General features: G+C 36.9%; 1 protein-coding gene across 2 annotated transcripts in view; it reads left to right on the plus strand.

The window, feature by feature from the left end:
- LOC127636491 (CD166 antigen homolog A-like) overlaps window positions 1–23,182 on the plus strand; it is an 81,692-nt gene extending 58,510 nt beyond the window's left edge. The window contains exons 2-16 of one of the 2 annotated variants that reach the window (XM_052116980.1): window positions 1,414–1,520; window positions 2,818–3,037; window positions 4,566–4,630; window positions 8,354–8,441; window positions 8,999–9,172; window positions 11,949–12,073; window positions 12,197–12,329; window positions 12,951–13,063; window positions 13,549–13,675; window positions 13,820–13,941; window positions 16,594–16,723; window positions 17,553–17,579; window positions 17,988–18,102; window positions 18,768–18,885; window positions 21,183–23,177. In XM_052116980.1, coding sequence (XP_051972940.1) covers window positions 1,414–1,520; window positions 2,818–3,037; window positions 4,566–4,630; window positions 8,354–8,441; window positions 8,999–9,172; window positions 11,949–12,073; window positions 12,197–12,329; window positions 12,951–13,063; window positions 13,549–13,675; window positions 13,820–13,941; window positions 16,594–16,723; window positions 17,553–17,579; window positions 17,988–18,102; window positions 18,768–18,858 — 1,637 coding nt within the window. In that variant the 3' untranslated portion in view covers window positions 18,859–18,885; window positions 21,183–23,177. Of the gene's footprint in view, window positions 1–1,413; window positions 1,521–2,817; window positions 3,038–4,565; window positions 4,631–8,353; window positions 8,442–8,998; window positions 9,173–11,948; window positions 12,074–12,196; window positions 12,330–12,950; window positions 13,064–13,548; window positions 13,676–13,819; window positions 13,942–16,593; window positions 16,724–17,552; window positions 17,580–17,987; window positions 18,103–18,767; window positions 18,886–21,182 lie in introns of both variants that reach the window. The other variant, XM_052116981.1, reaches the window with a different exon arrangement.
- Window positions 23,183–23,200: the final 18 nt, after the last annotated feature.

Consider the following 23,200-nt stretch of genomic DNA (forward strand, 5'->3'; position numbering starts at 1 on the left):
TTGGCATTGGTTTGAACAGAATCTGAACTTTCATTGTTCACTCTTTGACTAGTCTCTCTTGGAGACGGAGGGCTGATGAAAGTGGGTGGACCATGATGTCCCTGCAGCCCTGACCTCGTGACCCCCTATACTACTTTACCCAAATCCACCATGCCACTGAACACAGGGCCCCATTTCCATGACAACCTCACCAGGCATTAATAAAGTGCCCTGCAACATTTTAAGGATTGTGATTTTTGCTCTTCGCTTTAAGAAATCATAGAGTCAGTCTTGAATTTTCAGTTTCCCAGAATCATGTTCTAGAGACCACTTACACACTCAAGGTTGTGGGAGTGACAGTTGCATTTAAATCTGAGAGTTTATCCCCTAATTTATCCTTTTGTTGGTGTACGGAATACAGGAATAACTCCTGAATCTATAATCAATGGCATAGTGATAACCGTTGCAAGTGATAATCAAGAAACGCTATTAACAAGAAACGTTGGTAACTGATAAACTTTGGTATTAAGCTGTTTTTATTGTAAGAATAATTAGACGTATTAACTTCTAGGCATTTATGGTGAACCTCTGTCAACAATGGCGGCATCTATACACCAAGTGGATTTTATCTAAACGTGGTTGTCAATATTTTAATTGTTTTTTTTTTGGAGTGAGTTCAGTTCTGTACACACAGATTTAATGTGAAAATAGTTGTCACGCATGCACAGAAGTGGAGTTTTGGACATCCCAAAAATTGTGTTTTGAAAGTTGCAAAAGGGAAGTTTGCTCTCCAGCCAAAAACCTATTGTGCCCAGCGCGCAGTGCCGAGCCTTTTTACTCTCCATAATATGAACAACTGTTGCTGATTTTCAGCGCTTACCTGCGCCTGATGGTTGAATGTTTGTATTGCTCACCAACAAAAATGAGAAACAACACTGTAGTGTTGGCAATGAAATGTTGATGCCTTGCAGTCTATCTTTCCAAGTGACACCGTTCAGCATCCACATCTGTCATTTTGTTCCCTGCTTAACTGCACATGCTTACAAGCAGAATTATCCATAAATGTATGCAGGCACCCACTTCCCACACGAGAGGTTTCATGGATTCAATTTTGAAAAACTGCGGCATAAACAAAATTCATTGCAACAGCGTTGCGTTGAGTGTATGTCTCTGAGTTTTCACATTCTCTGAACACATCTCATTTGACGTTAAGATGCAGAACGTACGCATGTCTTGGGAATAATCAAAACAAGACCTCAGCCCCCTGTTCTCACTCCCATTTCTTGTTGCTCTGTTTTGGAGTTGAGAAAATGCCTTGATGTTTGTGTATGTGTATGTCATATTTGACAATAATTTCTGTCGATGCTTCACAGCACCTCGGTGTGATATCAACTCGGAATCTAAAACAGGATGTTCTTGTCTTGTATTTTCTAGGGAGCTGCACAGAGACGGTTATAGGTCTGTACGGTGAGACCATTGAAGTGCCATGCAACAATGGAAATAACAAGCCAGATGGCCTTATTTTCACCAAATGGAAATACGTGAGTGTTTCTCCTCCTATCCTACTGAGTGTTTGCTCTGTAACGCTACCCTTCTTGCCACCTGGATAGCTGGGAAATGTACTGCAGAAAATAAAAACATTTGGTTCCATTTTATTTTTTTCTTGTCATATTTTTCAGTAAAAATATCTAATCCTTAAAACAAGATACTTTTACTTGAGAAGCAAAATAACATAAGATATTAAGTCTTGTTTTCAAAGAAATCCATCAACATGTTGCGAGGTTTATGCTTAAAATCAGAAGAAAAACTATTTGCTCATAAATATTTAATGAGTAATAAAACAAATTGTAGAGGGTGGTCAAAATCCCATGATTTTGGCACAAAATTACAGGTCAAATAAAAACCATAGAAAGGTGGCAGCATCATCAAAAAAAATGTACACAGTGATAGGTAGGTCTATTACTAAAATCAGTTGAATTCAACACCCCTTGTTGCATCATATGCCAATGGTGTTAGTCCAAAAATGGGAAAAAAACACTTTTGTGTAGTTTTTCCAATACTGGAGTGCTTAGACCTCCAGAAGTTTTAAAGTTATCTTAATGTCCTTATAGATTCTGGTTCAGAACAAACCTTCCTTTTTTAATTTAAAATTTTAAGGCCCTGTATGGTTCAATTCTAGAGATATGGGGCTCTCGGTATGCCTCCATCTAAACATTTTACCCACCATTAATGGTCTTAAACAAAATGTGCATCACATGTTATGAAGCTAGTTTTTCTTGTCCAACAAAACAAAGGTCTGAAGTACAAATAATGTTGAATCTAGAAATGTACCTCTTTTTATTACATTTAATTTTTGAGAGTCAACAAATACACTATTATTAAGAAAACATGTGGCTTTTGAGTTAGTGCAATAACTATATCTATTTTTTTTTTATTTCAGACATGTAAATATGACCCTGCCAGTCAGTTTTTGATTGTTCCATTGATCATTTTGCTTTATTAGATCATTTAAATTGAAAAGATTTCTTCATCTGTTGCAGCTTAATATGATGCACTAAAGAGATTCTAAGAGCTGACTGGCAAATGCCACGAATGATATTGGTTCATTTGAATATCTATTTTTATTGATCAGATTACTAGTGAGAGGAGCCATTATGCTGTCTACTTCATTTTGAATCCATTTTTTAAGGAGGCTCAGCCTTCCTTGCCTCCTCTGATGACCTCCACTGGTCAATATACTGTTACCATCAAGCAGTTTTATTGATTTGTAATCTAATCTCTAAAGGTGCTTAATGTGTGTTTGTCAGTTTACTAAATGTGACCCGTTATCTCATTCAGTTGAAAGATGATCGTTCTTCGGGCGATCTTCTTGTGAAGCAGGCGCAGAAGAAAGAAGCGTTGATTTTCGCCACAGACGGCTACAAAAACAGAGTCAGCATTTCCAACAACTCCATGCTGCAGATCACCCAGGGCACGCTGGCCGATCAGAGAGTTTTCACCTGCATTGTAGTGTCTTCATCCAACCTAAACGAATACCCAGTGGAAGTGAAAATTTACAGTGAGTATGCAAAACACACACACCTGTGTAAACAAGCCTATGTAGAGCATTACAAGTCACTTATAAGGCTCAAATTCAGTTAGTATGCTGCCTATGTAGGCAGGATGCCATGAGGCATCTCACTAGATTTTGGAACAGAGCCAATATTTATGAATAAGAGATAAAGCACAGAGTAGTAAATATAAGCAATTAGTCTGTGATTCAAATGTAGCTTAAGTCTTTAAAATCACCTCTATGATGAAACCGAATGCAAGCACTGAATGTAGAAAAAGAGAAATTAGAAATGCAGGCATGCAGACTGACTAATATATCAGTGAAGAACATGCGTGTGAAATACTTTCATAGCCTTGATCTAGTTTGAGATAGTACTGCCCATAGATCAAGTAATTTGGTAAGCTTGGAATGGAATGAGCATACTGAAATGAACATACTGCATTCTGTCTGGCCTACTAGTTTTTTGTTTAAAGTAGTATGTGAAACATACTGAACATAATCCAGTGAATCCAGTGATACATGTTTCATAAAGCAGGTTGCTAGGGTGTCACGTGACCTTGTTTTGTTGTATGTTTAATGTTCATTACAAGTTAAGCTTGATCAACAGCATTTGTGGCATATTGTTGATTACCACAAAAATTCATTTCTAGAAGCAAAGATCTGGGCTCCAGTGAGGAACTTACAATGGAAATAAATGAGGGCCAATCCGTAAACGTTAAAATACTCACTGTTTCAAAAGAATAGCCCCAAGATGTAAACAATACACGTGTTAACTTGATTTTAGTCTGATAAAATCGCTTATTAACCTTTTCTGTGTAAACGTATATAAAAAAAAATTTGCCATATGAATGTAACACCTAAAACGACGATTTAAACAATTTTACCGCTTAACATAGTAATTAATGTAAGTGCTTTTATAAAATGATAAGTTTAACATTTCTGCCTTTATAAGCCCCAGAAATTGGCCCCCATTCACTTCCAGTAAGTGCCTCATTGTAACTTCGATTTTTGCTTCTTCTTTTTTTTTCTTTTTTTTTTTTAGAAAATGAGTCAATATAATTTTTTGTGGTAATCAAGATTATGCAACAAATGCTGTCAAACTTGTACTGAACCCAGAATATTGCTATTAAAATAAGTGTATACATACTAATATACAGTCTAATATCACGTTGCGGTAATGAGAATATCTTAATGACCATCTTTTTTCGCATTGCAATAATGAGAATTGGGGGTAAATGTGTGTAACTGTCATGAAATTTATAACAGTAAAGCAATGTAAAGACATCTTAGTGGCCTTAAAATAGGATTTATTTTTTTTATATACAAAATATAATTTCTTTTGCATTGATAGGACCAGGATATTTACTTCACAGGTTTCGTGAGAATCACCCGTATGTCTAAATGTCCATACATATCACAGTCTTCACACTGAATATTGCAAAGATAGTAAGAGGAATCTTGCAGTAGCATGTTATACCCAAAACAACCACTGTTCCATTTCTTCAAACCAAAGTCTGACACCTTTTTATTACAGAGAAACCATCAGCTCCTGTGATCAAAAACAAAGTGAAAGAACTTGAAAACGGCAAACTGACGAAGGTGAGTCATTGTCTTTAAACAATGCTCTTTAGGACCTTTTCCGGTGCTGCTTCATCTGTTGATCCCCATAGACAGTGTCTTTGCTCCAGTACATAAACCAGCAAGTGTACTAACAATGTGCAGTATCAAACTCTGTGTCTTTGTTTTCATTACCCAGCATGTCTATCCAGCAGCCTCAACATTGACACGCATTTGCTGGTATCACAGTCAGCCATGGCTCTGAGACGGTACTAATGAGACATCAGCGAATGCATCTGTACACACCTGATTTAGGCAGTGCTGAAGCGGTTGTCTCCCACGGCTACAAAGCCACATGAAACTTTAATGTTGTATGGCGTTTGCATCTCAAATGCAGGACAGCGGTGATATTATTCTGTTTTATGAGGAAAGGAGGGAGATTTGATTTGAGAATATAGAAGGCTTCCCACGCACTTCTTATGACAGTGTTTGTAAATGGAGCTGGGGGTTGGTGTTTTTCATTTTCTCTCACTTTCTTGCTTTCTTTTTAATGTAGTTCAGAGCTGCAGAGATCTTAGAGCGGGGTTGAGACGAAGGTGTAGGGCGGGGAAGGAAGGGGTTGTGTATATGAGCTGTTTTTTAGGTGGCCACCCACCGAGGTCTGTCGTGTTCAAAGTGCCAAGACTTTTTTAGAACAAGAGAGGGGGAGGGGATGGATGGGAGAACACCTCCTCTGAATATACCATTTGAAACAGCTACTTGTCTTGAAAATAGGCAGGCCAGCTAAAGGTCTGAGCTTAGATCCATTCTGGAAACAGGAAATAAAAGAGAGAGAGAGCAGGGAATTTGCAAAGAATGAAATGAGCACACGGATGGCATTATATTTGGAGTAAAATCATATTAACCCCAAAATTAAACGTGATTTTTACGTTTAACGTGATTTTTTTTTAGGTTTATTACAATATTCTGATGTTAAATCAATGGCTACTCTATGGATGCAGCAGTATTACTGTAGTAAAACCATAGTTAATTGTATCCAAACCATAGTTTCATGCAAAAAAACATAGTTACTACAGCCATGATTACTACATAACTTAAGTAGTAATGCCAAAAACCATGGTTAATTTTCGCAAAGGTTGAGCAAATAAGGTGACAATATTAAAACATTTAGTTTAAATGTCTAATTAATATACACTAATAAAGCTATAAAACACCCTATTTTATAGAGCTGAATTGAAGTATGTGATAAACAACAGCAATAAGCAAAATGGTAATTGTCTGCACTTATATAGCACCTGTTTAAACTTAACGGTATTCAAAGCGCTTTACACTGCATCTCATTCACCATTCATTGGGAGCATCTTGGGGTTCAGTGTCTTGCCCAAGGACACTTCTCATGTAGGCCGGGATTCGAACCACAAACCCTGCGATTTGTGGCCAACCCACTCTACCAACTGAGCCACAGCCGCCCCAAAAATGTCTATGCGAACGATCGTACAGATGTACGTAGGTAAATTTGCACCAATGGTGTGTTAATGTTGACTGTTTTTAACTGACTGACTGCCATAAATGGGAATTACATTTACATTTATTCATTTGGCAGATGCTTTTATACAAAGAGACTTACAAAAGAGGAAAACATAAGTGAATCATCCTAAGGAGACATTGGTACAAAAGTGCCATATTACAAAGTTTCACTAGCATCAGAATAGTATTCAAGACATATACAAGTGCATTATTTTATTTTTTTTAAGTGACTAGTTAAGTGCTCTTGGAAAAGATGCGTTTTAAGATGTTTTTTGAAGACAGAGAGTGTGTCTGCTTCACAGATGAAGGTGTTCGGTTTTGGCTGGATTGAGTTGCAGGCGGTGTTCCTTCATAACTGTAACTGAATTAGCTGGCTGCCTCAAAGTAGGTGGAGCTCCAGGTCATACCTACAAATGAAGTGTACCAATGGAAGAAAGAATGCGTTTAGCAGCCGCTAAGAAGTTTTGCTGAAAGTTTGTCAAACGTTCGCTGTTACAAACCACCGAAACGAACAGAAAACACATTTTGTTCTAAATGACGTTACCCTCCTTTAATTCTAAAATTTCACTTGAAGTATATTGGGACCTTAAGGCTGCGCAGTTCATTAAAGTGAACTAGTTAATTTACATGAACCGTCCAATTTAACCAAATCACTAAAATTTATTGGAGTTCCCAAAGCTAAATATAAGGGATTTCTTTACATGAACTATCCAAAAGATTAACTTAATGATTTGGATTTCCCAAATCCGAGAGGATGGTTTTGGTGAGCACGTTAGATTACTCCCTCGGCTCCATTGCTGCATTTGCAATACAGTGTGACAAATGTAGATTTATGTAACTCATTCGAAAATGTAGCTTGTTTCTGGAAAAGTTGCATTATTGTAAAAACGATTGATCTACTGTCACGCTATTGAAAAATGTTGTATCTAAAGTTATATTAGTAGCATCGCTGCTTTTAATGAACCATTCTTGAACACTAATTAGATGCAAGTTTTGCACTGAAATACCATGCACAAAAGTGGTGAAACTGTTTCACAAATTCATCCCAGAAAGTTCAGAGAGGAGGTGCTTAGTCACAGCTGGTCAGGTACATGAATCAGTGGAAACTTGAGGCTTCAGGCAGCACTCTGTGCGCTTGAGAGGTGATGTGTCATGGTCCGGCTCCTGAGGAGGGTCCGATGTGTTATCGGAGACTGGAATCACAGCATGCAATTTCCCTTACCCTATCTCCCCCAACCCCCTTAGTCGTGGTTCCACTACAGCTTGGATTTCTCACGCCACCCTGAACACCTGAGCTCATGCATCACCCGCTGTCGACTCGCCTCCACCGCCATTATTATCTCTTTGTGCTCTTTCTCTTTCTGCTGATCTCTCTTTCCCGGGGCAGATAGCTCGTCAGCATGCAATCCTGTCAGCGTGTTATTAATGCGGTCCCTGATCCGCCTCTAGTGGTGTTTTTACTCAACCACAGAGAAGAGGAAAAGCAACACAGAGGCAGGAAAAGGGCATGAAAGACAGAGTGAGGGAGACCAAACTTGTATCACAACAGCATAGATAAAGCCCAAACACTTAAAGGGGTGTTCACACATACAGTGAACAGAAGTCTTTCTTTGTCCATGAGGGGTTTCCAACTATTTAATTTCACTAATAGCAAGTATTTTAACAAGTGAAAATGTAAGTGTAGGTATCCATAACTCCTGCACATGATTAAATGTCGAAAGTGCTTGCAATACAAAGTGATACCTTATTAAAATAGAATGCCATTTATTTGTGATTACCTATGACTAGTTGTGCAGCCCATCAATAACACTATATGTGTAAATGGGGCAGGATGTCAGATGATGTCATGTTATAAATGTAACTTCCTGGGCCACCTCGGGACTTACCTACCACAAGCGCAACAACAGCGAGACTAAAAGTACCTACAGAACCTCGGTTGTGAAAAATCAATAGGGAAATTCAGACGGAAATGTACCCTGAGTCACACGTAAACACACACTGAAATCAAAATGAAGGCAGTGACATGTGATGTTACAAAATAATGTGATCCACGTCAATACTATGTGTCCCAAGTCCATAAATAGATCTGAGAGACTAGAGTCGAAAGTGAAAGTGTTTCAGTATCACAGACTTGAACCTGTTCCAAAGTTCTAAAGTTCAAGCTGATGAGATTTCTGCATATTTAACCCCTTGTGCTAAAGCAGGTGCACTGTGTTTTTGTGTGTGTTTGTGTGTCAGTTGGGGGATTGTGTGGTGGAGAGTGTCAACCCAGCAGTGGATCTCATTTGGATGAAAAACAACGAGTCTATAGTGGATGATGGCAAGAGTAAGTTCATGTTTAGGAACTCAAATCTAGATTGCTTCCTTTTGTAATCACCAGAGCAGTCTATCTATACTCAAAGTGCCTGATGTAATGTGACACATCCTCGACTGATGGATATCCAGTTGCTATTTGCTACTCCATCCACTTTATTTGCTCCATCTATCTGTCTGGATGAGTAACGGATAATGTATTATCAGGTCATCATTATCGCTCTGGATTAATCATTTATACAATCTTTGGCTACTGAAAACTTGTAAAGTTACATTTAAAATAGTTTCAGTATCCTAAATAGTCCATACAAAGTCAGTTGTTATACCTTTGTTGTTCCTTTGAAAATAAAGTACAACCATGCTACTGTTGAATTCTAGCTGCTGATTTGTCCATGGTTAGCCATTTTGAGGTGATGTGCAGCTGCGCTGCTTTCAGTGTTGACAATCTCATACTGTCACGACGCAACACAACATCAGTAACTTCTGTTGTAGATAGTCTCAGTGTGACAATTGCTATTTTTGCCAGCTCCAGTGACTGATGTGTCTGTGTTTTTTTGTGTGCCGCCACAGCGATCATTATCACATCTACTGTCACCAAGGAGCCAGCCACTGGTCTCTCCAGCACCTCTTCCAGTCTGCAGTACACAGCCAGGAAAGATGATGTGACATCACAGTTCACCTGCATGGCGATACATGTGTTGGGACCCAACCAGTTTTCAGCACCAGAGACCTACCAAATTCATTGTAAGTGGAGTAACTACCATAGCCCCCTGGTCATAATTAAAAAACAAACGGAACAATATGTTACAAAATACATGCTATTTTAATACAACATATTTTAATGTTTTTTTTTTTTCATTAGATTCCCATTATTGTAAACATCCAGTCATTAAGTGACTTGGATGTTAATTCATTTACTGCTCAGATGGATTCAGTGATTCATTTATTAGACATTCAAACTGATAACTCATTAGTATTTTTGAATAATTATTTTTGGACGACACTGGTACAATGTTTGTTTTGCATGCAGCCAGCAAAGGCAGCACAACAGTCTGGTTCCAGAAAGAAACATTTTCTCCATAGGATAATTGATTTTTAATTATACGTAAATATAAACCTTTACAAACAGACCTACCTTGAGAGCCGAGGTTGTTAATCAATGGTATATGCATATGGTGAAGCCAAAAAAAAAGAGAAAAAAAAATATTTCATGGTGGAATTTCTGGTAAAAAAAAAACCACACTACTAAATCGACACTATCCTATAAAGAAAAATCCACCAATCAGAGAGTCGTGCCCAAAAAACAGTGCCAAACAAGCTCTGCAGCGACCGCCCACTTCTATGACGCACTGTAAATGATGCAAACGAGTCCACCCTCTAAAAGTAAAGATACGTTTTATTAGGGATGTCAATCGTTTACATTTTTAATCAAATGAATTACATGGTATGCTGATTAATTAATTGAACTAATCACAATTAATCACATATATAAATATTTGCTGTGAAAGCCCCTCAAATGACAATATTTTTAATATATATATATATATATATATATATATATATATATATAGTATATATGATATAGTTATAGTTATTATATAGTTATATTATTATATAAATATAGTTATATTTAAATAACTATAAATAAAATAGATGCATCATAAAAATGATTCAGATCATTAAAATGCAATACGTTATTGTGGTAGACGAGTAACGCATCGATAAGAGAAAAACCACGTTCTAAAAATTGGCTTTAGAATCCAATATTTTGTTTATTTCCATGTTATTGATCATAAGCCAATCATTGGCCCACTTTTCACTGCAATCCATTTTGCAATTGAATTTGTCAATCAGTCCGAGATATATTATGAGGGCTTGTCTAAGGACGTGTCAATGTACACCTGCGTCAGACGGATGCTTCTGGAGTGTCTCATTTTGGTTGTGCCGTGCCATTAACTTACCATTTTTAGGTCGCTTTGTGAAGTTAAACGTAGCTTGAAACTTAGTCTTGAGATTTATGCATTCGGATTTACGCTCCATCAAGCTGTAACGTAAAAATGCATCCATCCTCATCTTGTACTGTCTGCTGTCTGTGAATGCGGTTTGTTCTATGTATAAACTGTGCCTTGCTTATACTGCTGAAGTTTTGCTTACTGCCCCCGGGAGAAAACAGGCGGTACTTCAAGCTTGAATTGCTCCGGAGACATGATTCATTCCATAATTTTTTTTAATGCGTTACTTTTAATATAATTAAATTTAACTTGTTAAATCGACAGCCCTAATTATAATACATATTAATATTTAGCAATAAACTTAAAATAGATTGTTATGTACTGTATATTAACTTAAAATCAATAGTTTCATTTGTTTCCATCATTTTTAATTAGATTACATCATTCATAATGCATCATGGGATTGTAGTCCATTCCCTCATTGTACACAAAGTACACAGCCTTGTCATTTTTATTTTGCTTCCAAAGTTCTTAATATTATGATTCACCTCAGAGCTGGTTGGTTTGGTTCATGCAGGACTTCATGAAATCTCTATTAAACAGTTGTGTGAAATAGGCTGAAGAAGTTGGTTGGGCACTATTGTGCTCTATAAAAAGACGTCTTGTTTATTTGTATTATTTTGTGGCGCCAAGTCTTTTTATCTCATCACTTTGGGAGCCAGGCTTAATTTGTATTAATAATTTTTTTTGATAGTTTTTTCCTGGATCATGATAAAACATAATGCATTGCTCTCTCTCTCTCTCTGAATGCTGAGAGGTTTGCTTAGTGCCTCAGGGTGCACATGTGATATGAAATCTCTGAGGCTGCTGGGTAAGGAACGATGGTGAGTATGAGATATGGTAAATGGTTGTGGAATGAAGGCATTCAAGCCTCTTGGGGGCCTGCAGAATTGAGTTGTATCTTATAATAGTGCTTCTCAACTGGTGGGTTGTGGATCAAAAATCAGTTGTGAAAGGGATGTGGACAGCATGGGAAAACAATGCTAAATGCTAATTATAAAGTGCAACTGACCACATAGTAGTGTACCCAAAATGAAATGAAAATTCTGTTATTATTCATTCACCCTCATACAAACATACAAAGAATAATAACTTTGTATCTCATAATATTGACTTTTTATTTCAACATAATGACATTATCTCTTAATATTAACCTTTTATCTCTCAAAATAATTAATTTGTATCATAAATAAAAAAAAAATTTCAACATAATGACATTTTAATCTCATTACTTTTTATCATACAATTACGACTTTTTAATCGCATAATTATGACTTTTTCTAATGAAATTTTGACTTTGTATCTCATATTTTCCATTTACCAAAGTTAAAAAATTTTATATGGCAAAAATGGGCTTCCGTACAGTTGAGAAATTCTGACCTACAAAATGATTGTTGATGCTATGCACCAGTCCAATGACAGTCATCTTCCTCCGTTTCCATTCTGTCACTGTTCTGTCCTTCCTAATGTCTGTTTTCTCTCTCTATCTCTCTCTCTTTCTCTCTCAGACCCTACAGAGAAGGTGAGTCTACAGGTTGTCTCTCAGAGCCCCATTAGGGAAGGTGATAACGTGACACTAAAATGCCAGGCAGACGGAAACCCTCCTCCAACCAGCTTCAACTTCAACATTAAGGTGATGGCTTGCTTTGCCACCTGAGTAAGAGCTCCGTCTACTCGGGGTCCTGCTGTCTGCTCTGTATCCTGCCATACTGTTTAATCACACCATCTCTCTCTGTCTCTCTTTTGCCCTCTACAGGGTCAGAAGGTCACAGTAACGAACAAGGATGTGTACACCCTGACTGGTGTCACCCGAGCCGACTCTGGCGTGTATAAATGTTCCTTGCTTGACAAAGAAGAGATGGAGTCGACTCAGATCATCACAGTGAGCTGTGAGTGAACACAGCCGGAGTACACCAAACCTTTCCTTTGCAATGTATTCCCTCCTTTATGGTACAAATGAACCCCCGAGTGAAATGTTAATCAAATCTATCTTCGGTTGGATTAGCAAAGAGGGCGGGACACCAGGCAGACATCTTAATTATGTATTTTTAACTTGAGTTGAGCAGACAGTGCCAGGCTGGCAAGGGCTCCTACTCACTGATAAGCTCTCACACTCTGCCCTCTTTTAATAATTCACTCTGAGTTAAGAGTGTGAGTGTGTCCGTTTAGTTCAAAACGCCTGATGATCTCCATAAAGTGGATTTAGTGATGCTTCAAATTTATAGGCTCAGATGTATTTCATGGCGTCTATGCAATGTGGTTTCAAAGATGGTGGCATCTTAACCATCCGTGTGAGGAAACAATTGCTCTAGCAGGGAGTTTTGGGGGTTGGGATGGTGATGAAGGCACTGGAGGTCCATACGAAAGCATTTAGTTGGCTATGATGTGATTAAGTCTCCTCATAGGTTCAAATGTTTTGAGGACTGATGTGCAGTAAAAAGTAGCCTACAGTGAACTGATTCAGGTTTTAATCGCTTATCAACTCGTCATATGTTCTCTCTCTCTTTCAGTTCTGGATGTAAGCCTCATTCCTACTGGAAAGGTGTTAAAGATGTTTGGGGAAAGCTTGGTGGTGACGTTGGAAAAGAACGCCTCCACCGAAGCAAAAGTGACATGGACTAAGGTAATAGATCTTAGGGGATTGCAAGGATTGGCACTAAATTCAAGAATTGGTTGCAAATTGAACTGAAAGGTCTCACATTCACTATAGTCCTACTAGAGCAGGGGTGGCAACTATTAGAGGTAGAGGTACCACAGTGGGCATTAAGTAGTGCATGGGGGGCCGCATTGTACTCCTTTTGAGATACAATGTTCTGCATTGATTTCTTAAGTGTATCTGTGACATCTAGTGCTACAAATGAAGCACAAGGGACATTTATTGATTTATTTATTTACAATTGTATTATGCATTTAATTATTTAATTTTTAGTAATTTGGCCCTCCATAGAGTCAGTTTTTAGAAAGCATCTCCATCTAAAAATTTGACTGTACCTGTTGGTTCAGGTCGGTTCAAATGGTCTTGTTTTTGGGACGGGTTTGAGTGTCAACTTAATGTCGGTGCTCACCTCTAAGTCATCCTAAACAAATACATTTTTTCAATTTCTTCAGGACAACCGTAAACTAGAGAATCTGACCAGCTTCTCTAAATTGACGTATGCTGATGCAGGCCTATACGTGTGCGACGTGTCCATTGATGGAATCAGACGCAGCTTGTCCTTTGATCTTACAGTAGAAGGTAGGACGTTATACACACTTGCGAAGCCAAGCTCATAGTGTGAACGTATAGTATATACCTTTGTTTGAGGTGTTTGAGTTGTACTTCCAAAGTCTGTTTGTCACTAGTTTTCTGACTTAAACATAAATATAATGCTTTCTTTAGGTACCCCAAGAATTGTGAGTTTGACGAAGCATCGCAGCAACAACGGCAAAAACAAAATCCTGACATGCGAGGCAGAGGGATTGCCTAAACCTGAAGTGCAATGGAGCGTCAATGGAACTAATGTAAGTCACAAACACTAAGTTACAAGGTAAAACACAGTAACTACACAAACACTGAAACATAGGGAAAATGGCTTCAGAGTTGGTGGCGTAGTGGGCTAAAGCACATAACTGTTAATCAGAAGGTTGCTGGTTCGAGCCCCACAGCCACCACCATTGTGTCCTTGAGCAAGGCACTTAACTCCAGGTTGCTCCGGGGGGATTGTCCCTGTAATAAGTGCACTGTAAGTCGCTTTGGATAAAAGCATCTGCCAAATGCATAAATGTAAATGTAAAAAAATTAACATTTTTGAGCCAAATCTGTCTGTCACTGGACAGACAATCGTGTAGTAACTGTGTTTTATCTTTGCACAGCTGTATTATAATCTGCTGATCAGAATTTTAACATTACATTTCCAATATTGTTGTTCTAAGTACACCTGCATTTCCAAACTTTCCACAATGAAAATGAAGATGAAAGGTGCACAGGTGTGTGAAGTCGCAGGTTTTCTACGACTGAAACGCAGACGCAGAGGCGCAGACATTCAATTTGAATAAAAAAAGTACATTGTCAAAACAAATGGGACAGAACTTCTGTTTAAACATCACACACAAGTGATTATTCATGCAGACTGATGGGGCTAGAGACTAGCATTTTACTTTGTTCAGCTTTTTTCGTTTTTTCATTTTTATATTATTTATCCGAGTTGCGTCCTCAGATGGCCTCTCACTGCTCCCTCTGAGGGGAGGTGTCGTGTCGGTGTGTCATATCTCCATGAACGTGTCCCACTCTGAATATTCTCATTGCTAGACCAGGACATCAGAACAGGATGATGAGGATAGAGAAAGCAGGACACACAAAACTAGCTTGTGTTTGTCTGTGTTGTTACCCAGACATCCCAGACATAGTGTGTCCCATGAGTCCCAGTACAGTGTTTGGGTTTTGATACAGAGCAGTCTGACCAATGTGTGAGAAAAAAAACTGTTATCGGTTCTTTCTCTCTCTCTCTCTCTCTCTCTGTGTCACACAGCGTAGTGTGGACACACTGCAATACAAACACACACGCAGTAAGAATCTTCCCATTTCTCACACTGTTTGGACAGTCTTTGCATTGGAGTTTCCAAAATTGGAGTTTTGCAGCTTTTATTCAATGTCTGTTTACTTTGAGGTCATCCATAAACTAGTGTACTCCAAAAAGTTAACGAAATAAACCGCCAAATAGCTTTCAACCGTGTTTGATATAATGGCAAGTGATTTTCTAGTACCAAATTAGCAATTTAGCATGAATACTCAAAGATAAGGTGTTGGAGTGATGGCTGATGGATATGGGGCCTGTATAGATTTGATCAAAAATGACTTTTTTCAAATAGTGATGGTGCTGTTTTGAACATCAGGAATGTCCTGACTATACTTTGTGTTCAGTTGAATGCCACTTCTGTACCAAAATCTGTACATTATTCCAAACTTTTGACCACCAGTGTATGTATATACTGTAAATATATGCTAATTAATTTATTGATATTATTTCATATTATTAAGTAAATTCATATATAAATGTTACATTGTGTAAAATTGCATTTTATACTTTTAATTTGAACTTGATGAGTCTTAATGAATGATTAGTCCATTATGCCATGGATTGCCGTGCTGGTATTAATAACACGTACTGCACTCTCTGTGAGGGGTTCTTTCTCTCAGAGTACTGCCTTAATGACACTGATATTAAAGTGTGTTTTTGCATTTGAAGGCACAGCATTAATGATGGTGACTCATTTAATGGCTTTGTGATTACTGATTGGGATTTTTTTTTCACATGGCATGGGTGCTTCTTGACCCTGAGGTGTGTGAGAGTGTTCTGTGGGGGTTTCCATTGGCTTTAGGTGTAGTGCACTGAAGACAGGATGCTCAATGGGCTGTGGATCATTAGCACCCTCTAGTGGTTTAATGTTTTAAATGGTGCCTAGAGCAAAGATAGTGCAATAGAAAACTACAAAAATGTAACCAAATTCAAATTAGCCTTCCTGTTTTTTTTTTTTTTGTTATGGAGGTCCAGATTACTCTAAATCAAATAATTAAAAAAATATCTCAATTTTTCATTAAGTACATAATGAAATAGTTTACAAATCATAAAATCATTCCTCATTAAATCTCTAAACAAATCAATACATGTCCCTTGTGTTTCATTTTAGCAGTAGTTTGTGTCCATTGTCATTTTAGCGTTATCTTTTTGTCCACACTCATTGAATAACATGTCAATAACCTTCAGATAATCAACAAATCAACCCAAAGATAATGCTAAAATGAAAATGGAAGCAAACTAGTGCTAATATGAAATAAAAGGGACATTTATTGATTTATCGGTTAATTTAGTTATTTTATAGTTTAACAATTAATTATGTACTTAATGATTTATTAAAAATATTTAATTATTTTTTAGATGAAAAAAATGCACATTTAAATGACATATGGCTTTGTAACTTTATTTTATCATATTATTATTATAATATATATATATATATATATATATATATATATATATATATATATATATATATATATATACATTTAACTTTTGTTTTTCATTAAAAAAAATTGAAAATTAAAAAAAATACATCATGACAACACAGTGCTTCTGATTCCCTGTAAACTGATACTTTCTGTTCGTCTTCCCACAGGATGAGATGACATACGTCAATGGGAAGGCCACGTATAAACTGACCGTAAAGCCCAGTAAGAACCTCACTGTCACCTGTCATGTGACCAACAAACTAGGATATGACATGAAGGACATCAGCGTGTTTACTCGTAAGTACTGAATGTGCTAAAGAGGTTTTTCACTCTGACAAGTGAGGACTGCTTATACTAACCATAACAATCTAAGATAGGGCTGTCAAGAATAAAAATGATTATTATTCAATCTAATCTGTTCCATTTTTCATTAATACATATTTAACATTGTATAGACCTGATAGTGGTTTCAAAGTGGAGATGTATACAATGCAAAACAAAACAAAAAAACGTACATTTAGCAAAATCAGATAATATCAGATTTATTGCCAAATGCAAATGACAGCCCTGCTATGAAAATGCTGAAATCTAACATCTCCTTTGTGCATGCGAAGAATTCTTTAAAACTATTTTACATTTATCTTCATGTTTCACAGAAAGTTTTGCCTGTTGCATATTTACACACAGGGCAGTTTGTTGGCTTATCACAATGCACATTACTAATCATAAAATTCCTAGTGTGAACTTTGGAAAGACACCTTAGCTGCTCTCTCTCAGGTCCTGTTGAATGTGTTCACTCGCAGGGCTTGAGATTCTTTTCTCTTCTGGTTCTCAGCTTTGGCTCAGGTTCTGTTTGTCTGTGTCAGGGTGCTGGACTGCTGTCCCTTTCTCCTCCTCCTCCTCCTCTCTTTCTGACCACTATCGCATGTTTGTGGTCTTCCTCCTTACTAAATCTACTGAGAAAATGCCCAAATCTGATCGGGCAATACTTACTTTTGATTGGAATTGATTTTGCATCTATATATTCTAAACCACACTTGGGTGGTGGTTTTTCTCTACTAAATTTGTCTTGGATACCAGCTACTTTTTGCACCCAAAGTTAATTTCATTTTATATCTGATTTCAGTATTTAAAGAGGAGACGTCCAATGCAGGTAAGAAGATATGATTTCTTTTCACTTAAACTTAGTAGTTGCTATAGTTCACCCAAAAATGAAAATGATGTCATCGTTTACACATCTATACTTTTAAGTAATTTATTATATAATGATATATATATATATATATATATATATATATATATATATAGATATATATATATATATATATAACGTGTGGATCCAAAATGATCGTGATTCCAGTGACACATGGGTTCAGAGGGTGTCGAGCATCCTGGCATCACACAAACATTTGTCTTTAATCCTAGATGCCCTTTTGTCATTCTATTAGTGGTCATAATTTTGTGGAATTTTTGTGCTTTTAGTGGGATCCCTGTTTGGGTCTACAGGTGTCAAAATGGTGTACTAGTCATCGCAAAGTGTTTATCTGTTCATCATCTTTAGAAAAAAATGAAGATGTAGCAGAGCAGGCCAAGCTGATAGGGGGTGTATTGGTTGGGCTCTTCCTGGCCGCTGGTCTGGTGGGACTCACCTACTGGATCTATATAAAGAAATCAAGGTAAGGTGCAACATGAGAATGCAAAAGTTGACAAGTTTAAGGTCAGAAACACTCTACACAAGTATGCAAATGCGGACAGTAATTTATTTTGGAATGGAGTTTCAAATCCATCTGCCGTGTTCCATCCAGCTGCATCATTTACTTTTTATTTTGGTCTATGTACATATAGCTTTTTATAGTGCCTGCTGTGTAAGGCTCCTTTTGTATGGTTTGTTGGCTGCACAGCTGGAGTTGTGCTGACTGTCCCCTACTGACAGCAAAATGCAAAGAAAAATGGAGGTGGTATTTTAAGCTTGAATTGCTACAATGGTAGAAAAAAATCCTTATTACAGAATTTCCGTATTGCCAGGGGGAATTGTTAATTGAGGGTTTTTTATATAATTAATTGCCCTGAATTAACTTGTTAAAAGTGCTTGCGTAGAGTAAGTTCCGGCCCTAAATCATCATGTTTAAATCATGGACTGTGTGTTGGGTGAAGTATATACTGTATGGCTGCTGTAAAGGTCATACATAATATTAACCATTATATATATATATTGTTCAGATACCATTAAGATTGACATCAGAATGGAGCGATATTTAAATGTTATGGCTATCTAGCGGCTGAGCTCAGTTTGAATGCAGTAACTGCTGAAAGATTAATAAAGGTAAAACTGTCCTGTCAGACAAGGCAGCTGGAAGACTGGAGAGAAGGAGGCGGGCACGTCAGAGGAGAGTAAGAAACTGGAGGAGAACAATCATAAAGCAGATGTCTAGAGGAGAGCCGTCAAGAAGACAAAAAAGGTGAGAAAACTTAAGTATGCTTATTTTGAATTAAATTAAATTACATTTAGGGCTCAGGGAGAACTTTAAATGTGGGAGTGATTTTGGAGCGAATCATTGTTTTGAACAGGTTCTTTACATGTAATTGGTCAAATGTTTCACAATTCTTGATTCATTAGAGAATCTGAATCGAAACTATTTTTTAACCCTTCTATTGTATTCTGTCATTTTTGACCGGAATACATTTTCCTTATTTAAGAAAAATTGTTTCCTTTATCAGAGCAGTACAAGACTTTTCCTCCATTTGCCATCTGAACTTACATAAAACATAAAAATGGGCTTGATTTGATAAGTCTATGTGGTTGTAAAAAAACAAACAAGTGAAAGATAAAAAAAACAATGGGAAGAACCAAAAAACAGAGCATAATTTATCTGTCAAATACAATGAATAAATCAGCCATAATTCAGAAACAAATAGACAGAATTTACTGGGTGAAACTCTTAAACATCCTCAGTGCAAAACATACACACACACACACACACACACACACAAATGATCTGGTCAGACTATAAAACAGCATTTTTTTTATTAGTCAAATAAAACCAATAAATCATCCACAATGCTAAACACAAACACTCAGAAATGAGGGGGTGAAACAATAACATACCCACAAAGATAGTGTGCAAGCAAACACACACACACGCGCACACTAGAACCAGGGTATCAATAAGTGGAGCTTTACAGCCACCATTCAGGTCATTGTTATATACTCAAAAAATAATAATAATTTGGCAGTTAATTTCTGTTTCTTGATGTTCATTTTACATTATTATGCATTTAATTTTATGTTTGAAAGAAATGATTGGTAGAAAAATGCTTATTCTGTGTCTTCTCTTTGTAACACCATGGTCAGGTTTGATTGCAAGCATAATGAAATAAACTGTGAAAACTGACACTTCAAATCAATTTAAAATGCTAAACTTTGACAAATAATAGTTTGATGATATCTAAATATATATCCAAATGCATATCTTGTTATAGAATATATAATTAGTTTACAACAAGCCATCTACTGGCTGTAACTGGAATGACATGGTTTTCAGATCACGTTATTTATATTTTGTTCATCAGATTTATTTCACATTCTCGTTTTCTTTGTGTTTCAACTTATAGAAGTGTAGGTTCTAATTTTTTAAACAATTTGCTTATTTGTATATGCAAATTAATGGTAAAATGTAGAAATGTACATGTAAATAAGACCAAAATAGCATAAAATCCCAAAAGAAATGTATAATTTTATTGTTCTTACTTCAGGGAAGAAATTTTATTATCATCATCCAAAAAAAAGGGGGAGTTACACATCTGACCCTTCTGGTTAAAATGACTGCAAATAACAAATGGAGGTGCCATTTTTCAATACCATAAAACCGTAACACTGTGTCCTAACCAGACACGACGCAACACCGTGACGTGATAAAAGGTATATTTTTCATGTTATTTTTTTGTCCTAACCAGCCATGACACACAAGCGACAGGGCTTTCTATTTTTTTAAATGGTCTCTATTTCTGTGACGTCATGTCAACGAATGGGTCTAAAAATATTTTTATTTCAGTATATTAAAGCCGGCACCAAACCACATCCCCCACAGTTTTAGCAATAAAGGCATTGATTTAATATGACATTAATATGACAGGACAGTTTTACCTTTATTAATCTTTCAGCAGTTACTGCGTTCAAACTGAGCTCAGCTGCTAGATAGTCATAACATTTCAATATCGCTCCATTCTGATGTCAATCTTAATGGTATCATATTAATAAAAATAGTAAATCCTCTTATTTGCTAAAATGAGAAATTTCCTGACATATGACTTTAAAAAAAAATACATCTTTTATTTGGACTTTTCAGACAGTCCCTTACCCACCATAGGCAAAATTTCCAGTTTATATCAATGTTAAATTAGTGGTCTGGAACGATTTCACTGTGTCGCCATCTGATCAGCTCAAATTGCATAATTTTGTCTTTAAATACAGGACGATCCCGTATTTTACGGGACAGGTGACAACCCTATGCTTATGTGAGAAAATTACATTCAATAAACGGACTGTTCTGACTGTGACTGCTCGATTTTGTACATGTTATTGTCAATTATCCTAATTTTAGTGTATTAATACCCTGGTGTCGTGTCACGCCTAGTGTGGACAGACAGATTGCTTGTCGCTGGAATCTTATCGCATCGCCTCTGGTTAGGACAAGGTGTAAACTACTGAAGAACTTATGGAATTTCATTAGTTTTGTGCATTTGTGTGTGGTTTCAGGTATGAACCAGGAAAGAGGCCTTGTCACACTGAATGTGCTGTACTACACTTCAATCATCTAATTCCAGACATCTGATTGGACGCACACGCCTCAGTCAGGCTGCTCGCGTGTGTCCTGCATCGCAGAATGTTTCCACAATATTTCCTAATCCAAATAATAATAATCCTCCACCACAATCCAAGAGTGTAAAAGAAAACCACTTGTGTTGTAAATTTAGTCTGCACAGAGGACTGCATTTAGTTTAATTTGATTCTTAATTTTGTTTTTGTGTTCCCAGTGAATGTTCTCGTTTCATGCGCATTGCTGATGTGGTGGACACAGCTATTTTTCTTTCCCCTAGAGTAAAAATGTAAATTCACTGTACACTTTTTAGGCCTGTGTAAATAAAGCAAGTACAGTATGTTCTCTCCTTAAAGTCTACGTTTGGGGGACTCGATAGAGCTAGTCCCTTGTCTGAATTGAAGTGGTCCTGAGATGGCGGTCGGATTCTAGAAGTATGATGACTTCACTGCTGTTACACCTTCTGTTCTCTCTGAAACATGTTTATGTCTATCTCATGTTTTATTTATTGGTACCTCTTTTCAATGCTGCCCTATGAAGTTCATGTGTAATATTTCCTCTAGATTACTGTAGAGAGGCTAAGAGTAAACAGGTTTAGGTTTCTGATTAATGGACAATAAGTATAGCTTGGGAAATGTCCTGCTACACCCCGTGACCTTCAGATTGCATGATGTCATATCTGCATAGGGCTACACAGAACACAGTCCACTAGTGTTTAGCGAAGTGCATAAATGATTACAAGGGACTAATGTGAAACATAATGTTTGTTAGAGCCGAACATTGATGCTTATGGGGTGAATCTCGATTTGTCAAGAACATGTCTGGGTTGTATTTGAAAAATTATAATGAAATGGCTCGATTCAGTTTCTTTATACAAAAAATATTTTGATTTTAGGGTGAAATGTGAGAGATCTGGACAGGTTTATTTATTTATATTTTTGGCAAGATTCACCCCTTAAAGTCCCCTCTCTGAAATTAACTGGGCTGTAGAAACACTGTATGCAGGGCCTTTGGTTTTGTTGCTAGCCTTAATAGAATGAGTCAGTATTTGTGTTGGAAGGCGTACTTCAGTTAGTGCATTAATGTGAAACCTCACCAGTTTGATGGGATTTTCTCATTTCTCAAAATAACTTTATAGCTCTTCATCAAGTAGTTTTGCACTCCCCTCAGACTACAAATAAACTACATCTTTTTTTGTTTTAGCAAATGTTTCATGTTCTGTTTACTCGTTATACTGTGGTAGGTCTATATCTAAGTCAGGTTGATGTCAAACACTGTAGTCTACGAAACATTTTTCCGTTCATAGTGTTCTGATTCAGCGTGCTGTAAATATGTTTGAGTCTGAATGTCTAGCATATGTTTGGCTATTTATAAAATGGGAGACATGCAAGGTTAACTGCAATAGTTAAGTCAATAAAGAGCTAAAATCCATGTTTTTATTTAAATATTTGAAATGTACAATCTCACTTTGTTGCATGGTGTGGAGATATCTAGAAGTGATTCAGTTTATTTTTGTCTCCATACCAGTCCTTACAGATTTTGTTGAAGAATGTTCATGTTACGTGTAATTGGCTAATTGTTTCATGAATATTTTGAACCATCAGGTCAGCAGTGAAACCAAAGAGGGTAACCGAAAAGAAGGCCATAAAAGTATTGTAAATATTGACTTTTGTTTTTGTACTTTTGTTGACAATAAAGTGTACATTTTGAAGAAAATTCTGGATTTTTGTTTTTGGGAAGTCACTAAACAGCACCAATTTTGTGTGTGGTATATCAGTAGCCAATCCTGTTAAACCAGGCACTAAATGTGTTAAAATATTGAAAGCTTTGCACAGGAACAATGTGGCAAAGCTCGCAAACACATCTCCTTTCTAAGTAAAATGGGCTAATTTTTGAGTACGCCTAATTCACAAAAGGGATACGTGCCTGTACTTTTGAAGAGATTCCACCCATAATG

Source organism: Xyrauchen texanus, chromosome 44 (genome assembly GCF_025860055.1).
Source record: "Xyrauchen texanus isolate HMW12.3.18 chromosome 44, RBS_HiC_50CHRs, whole genome shotgun sequence".
In the NCBI taxonomy this organism is placed as follows: Eukaryota; Metazoa; Chordata; class Actinopteri; order Cypriniformes; family Catostomidae; genus Xyrauchen; species Xyrauchen texanus.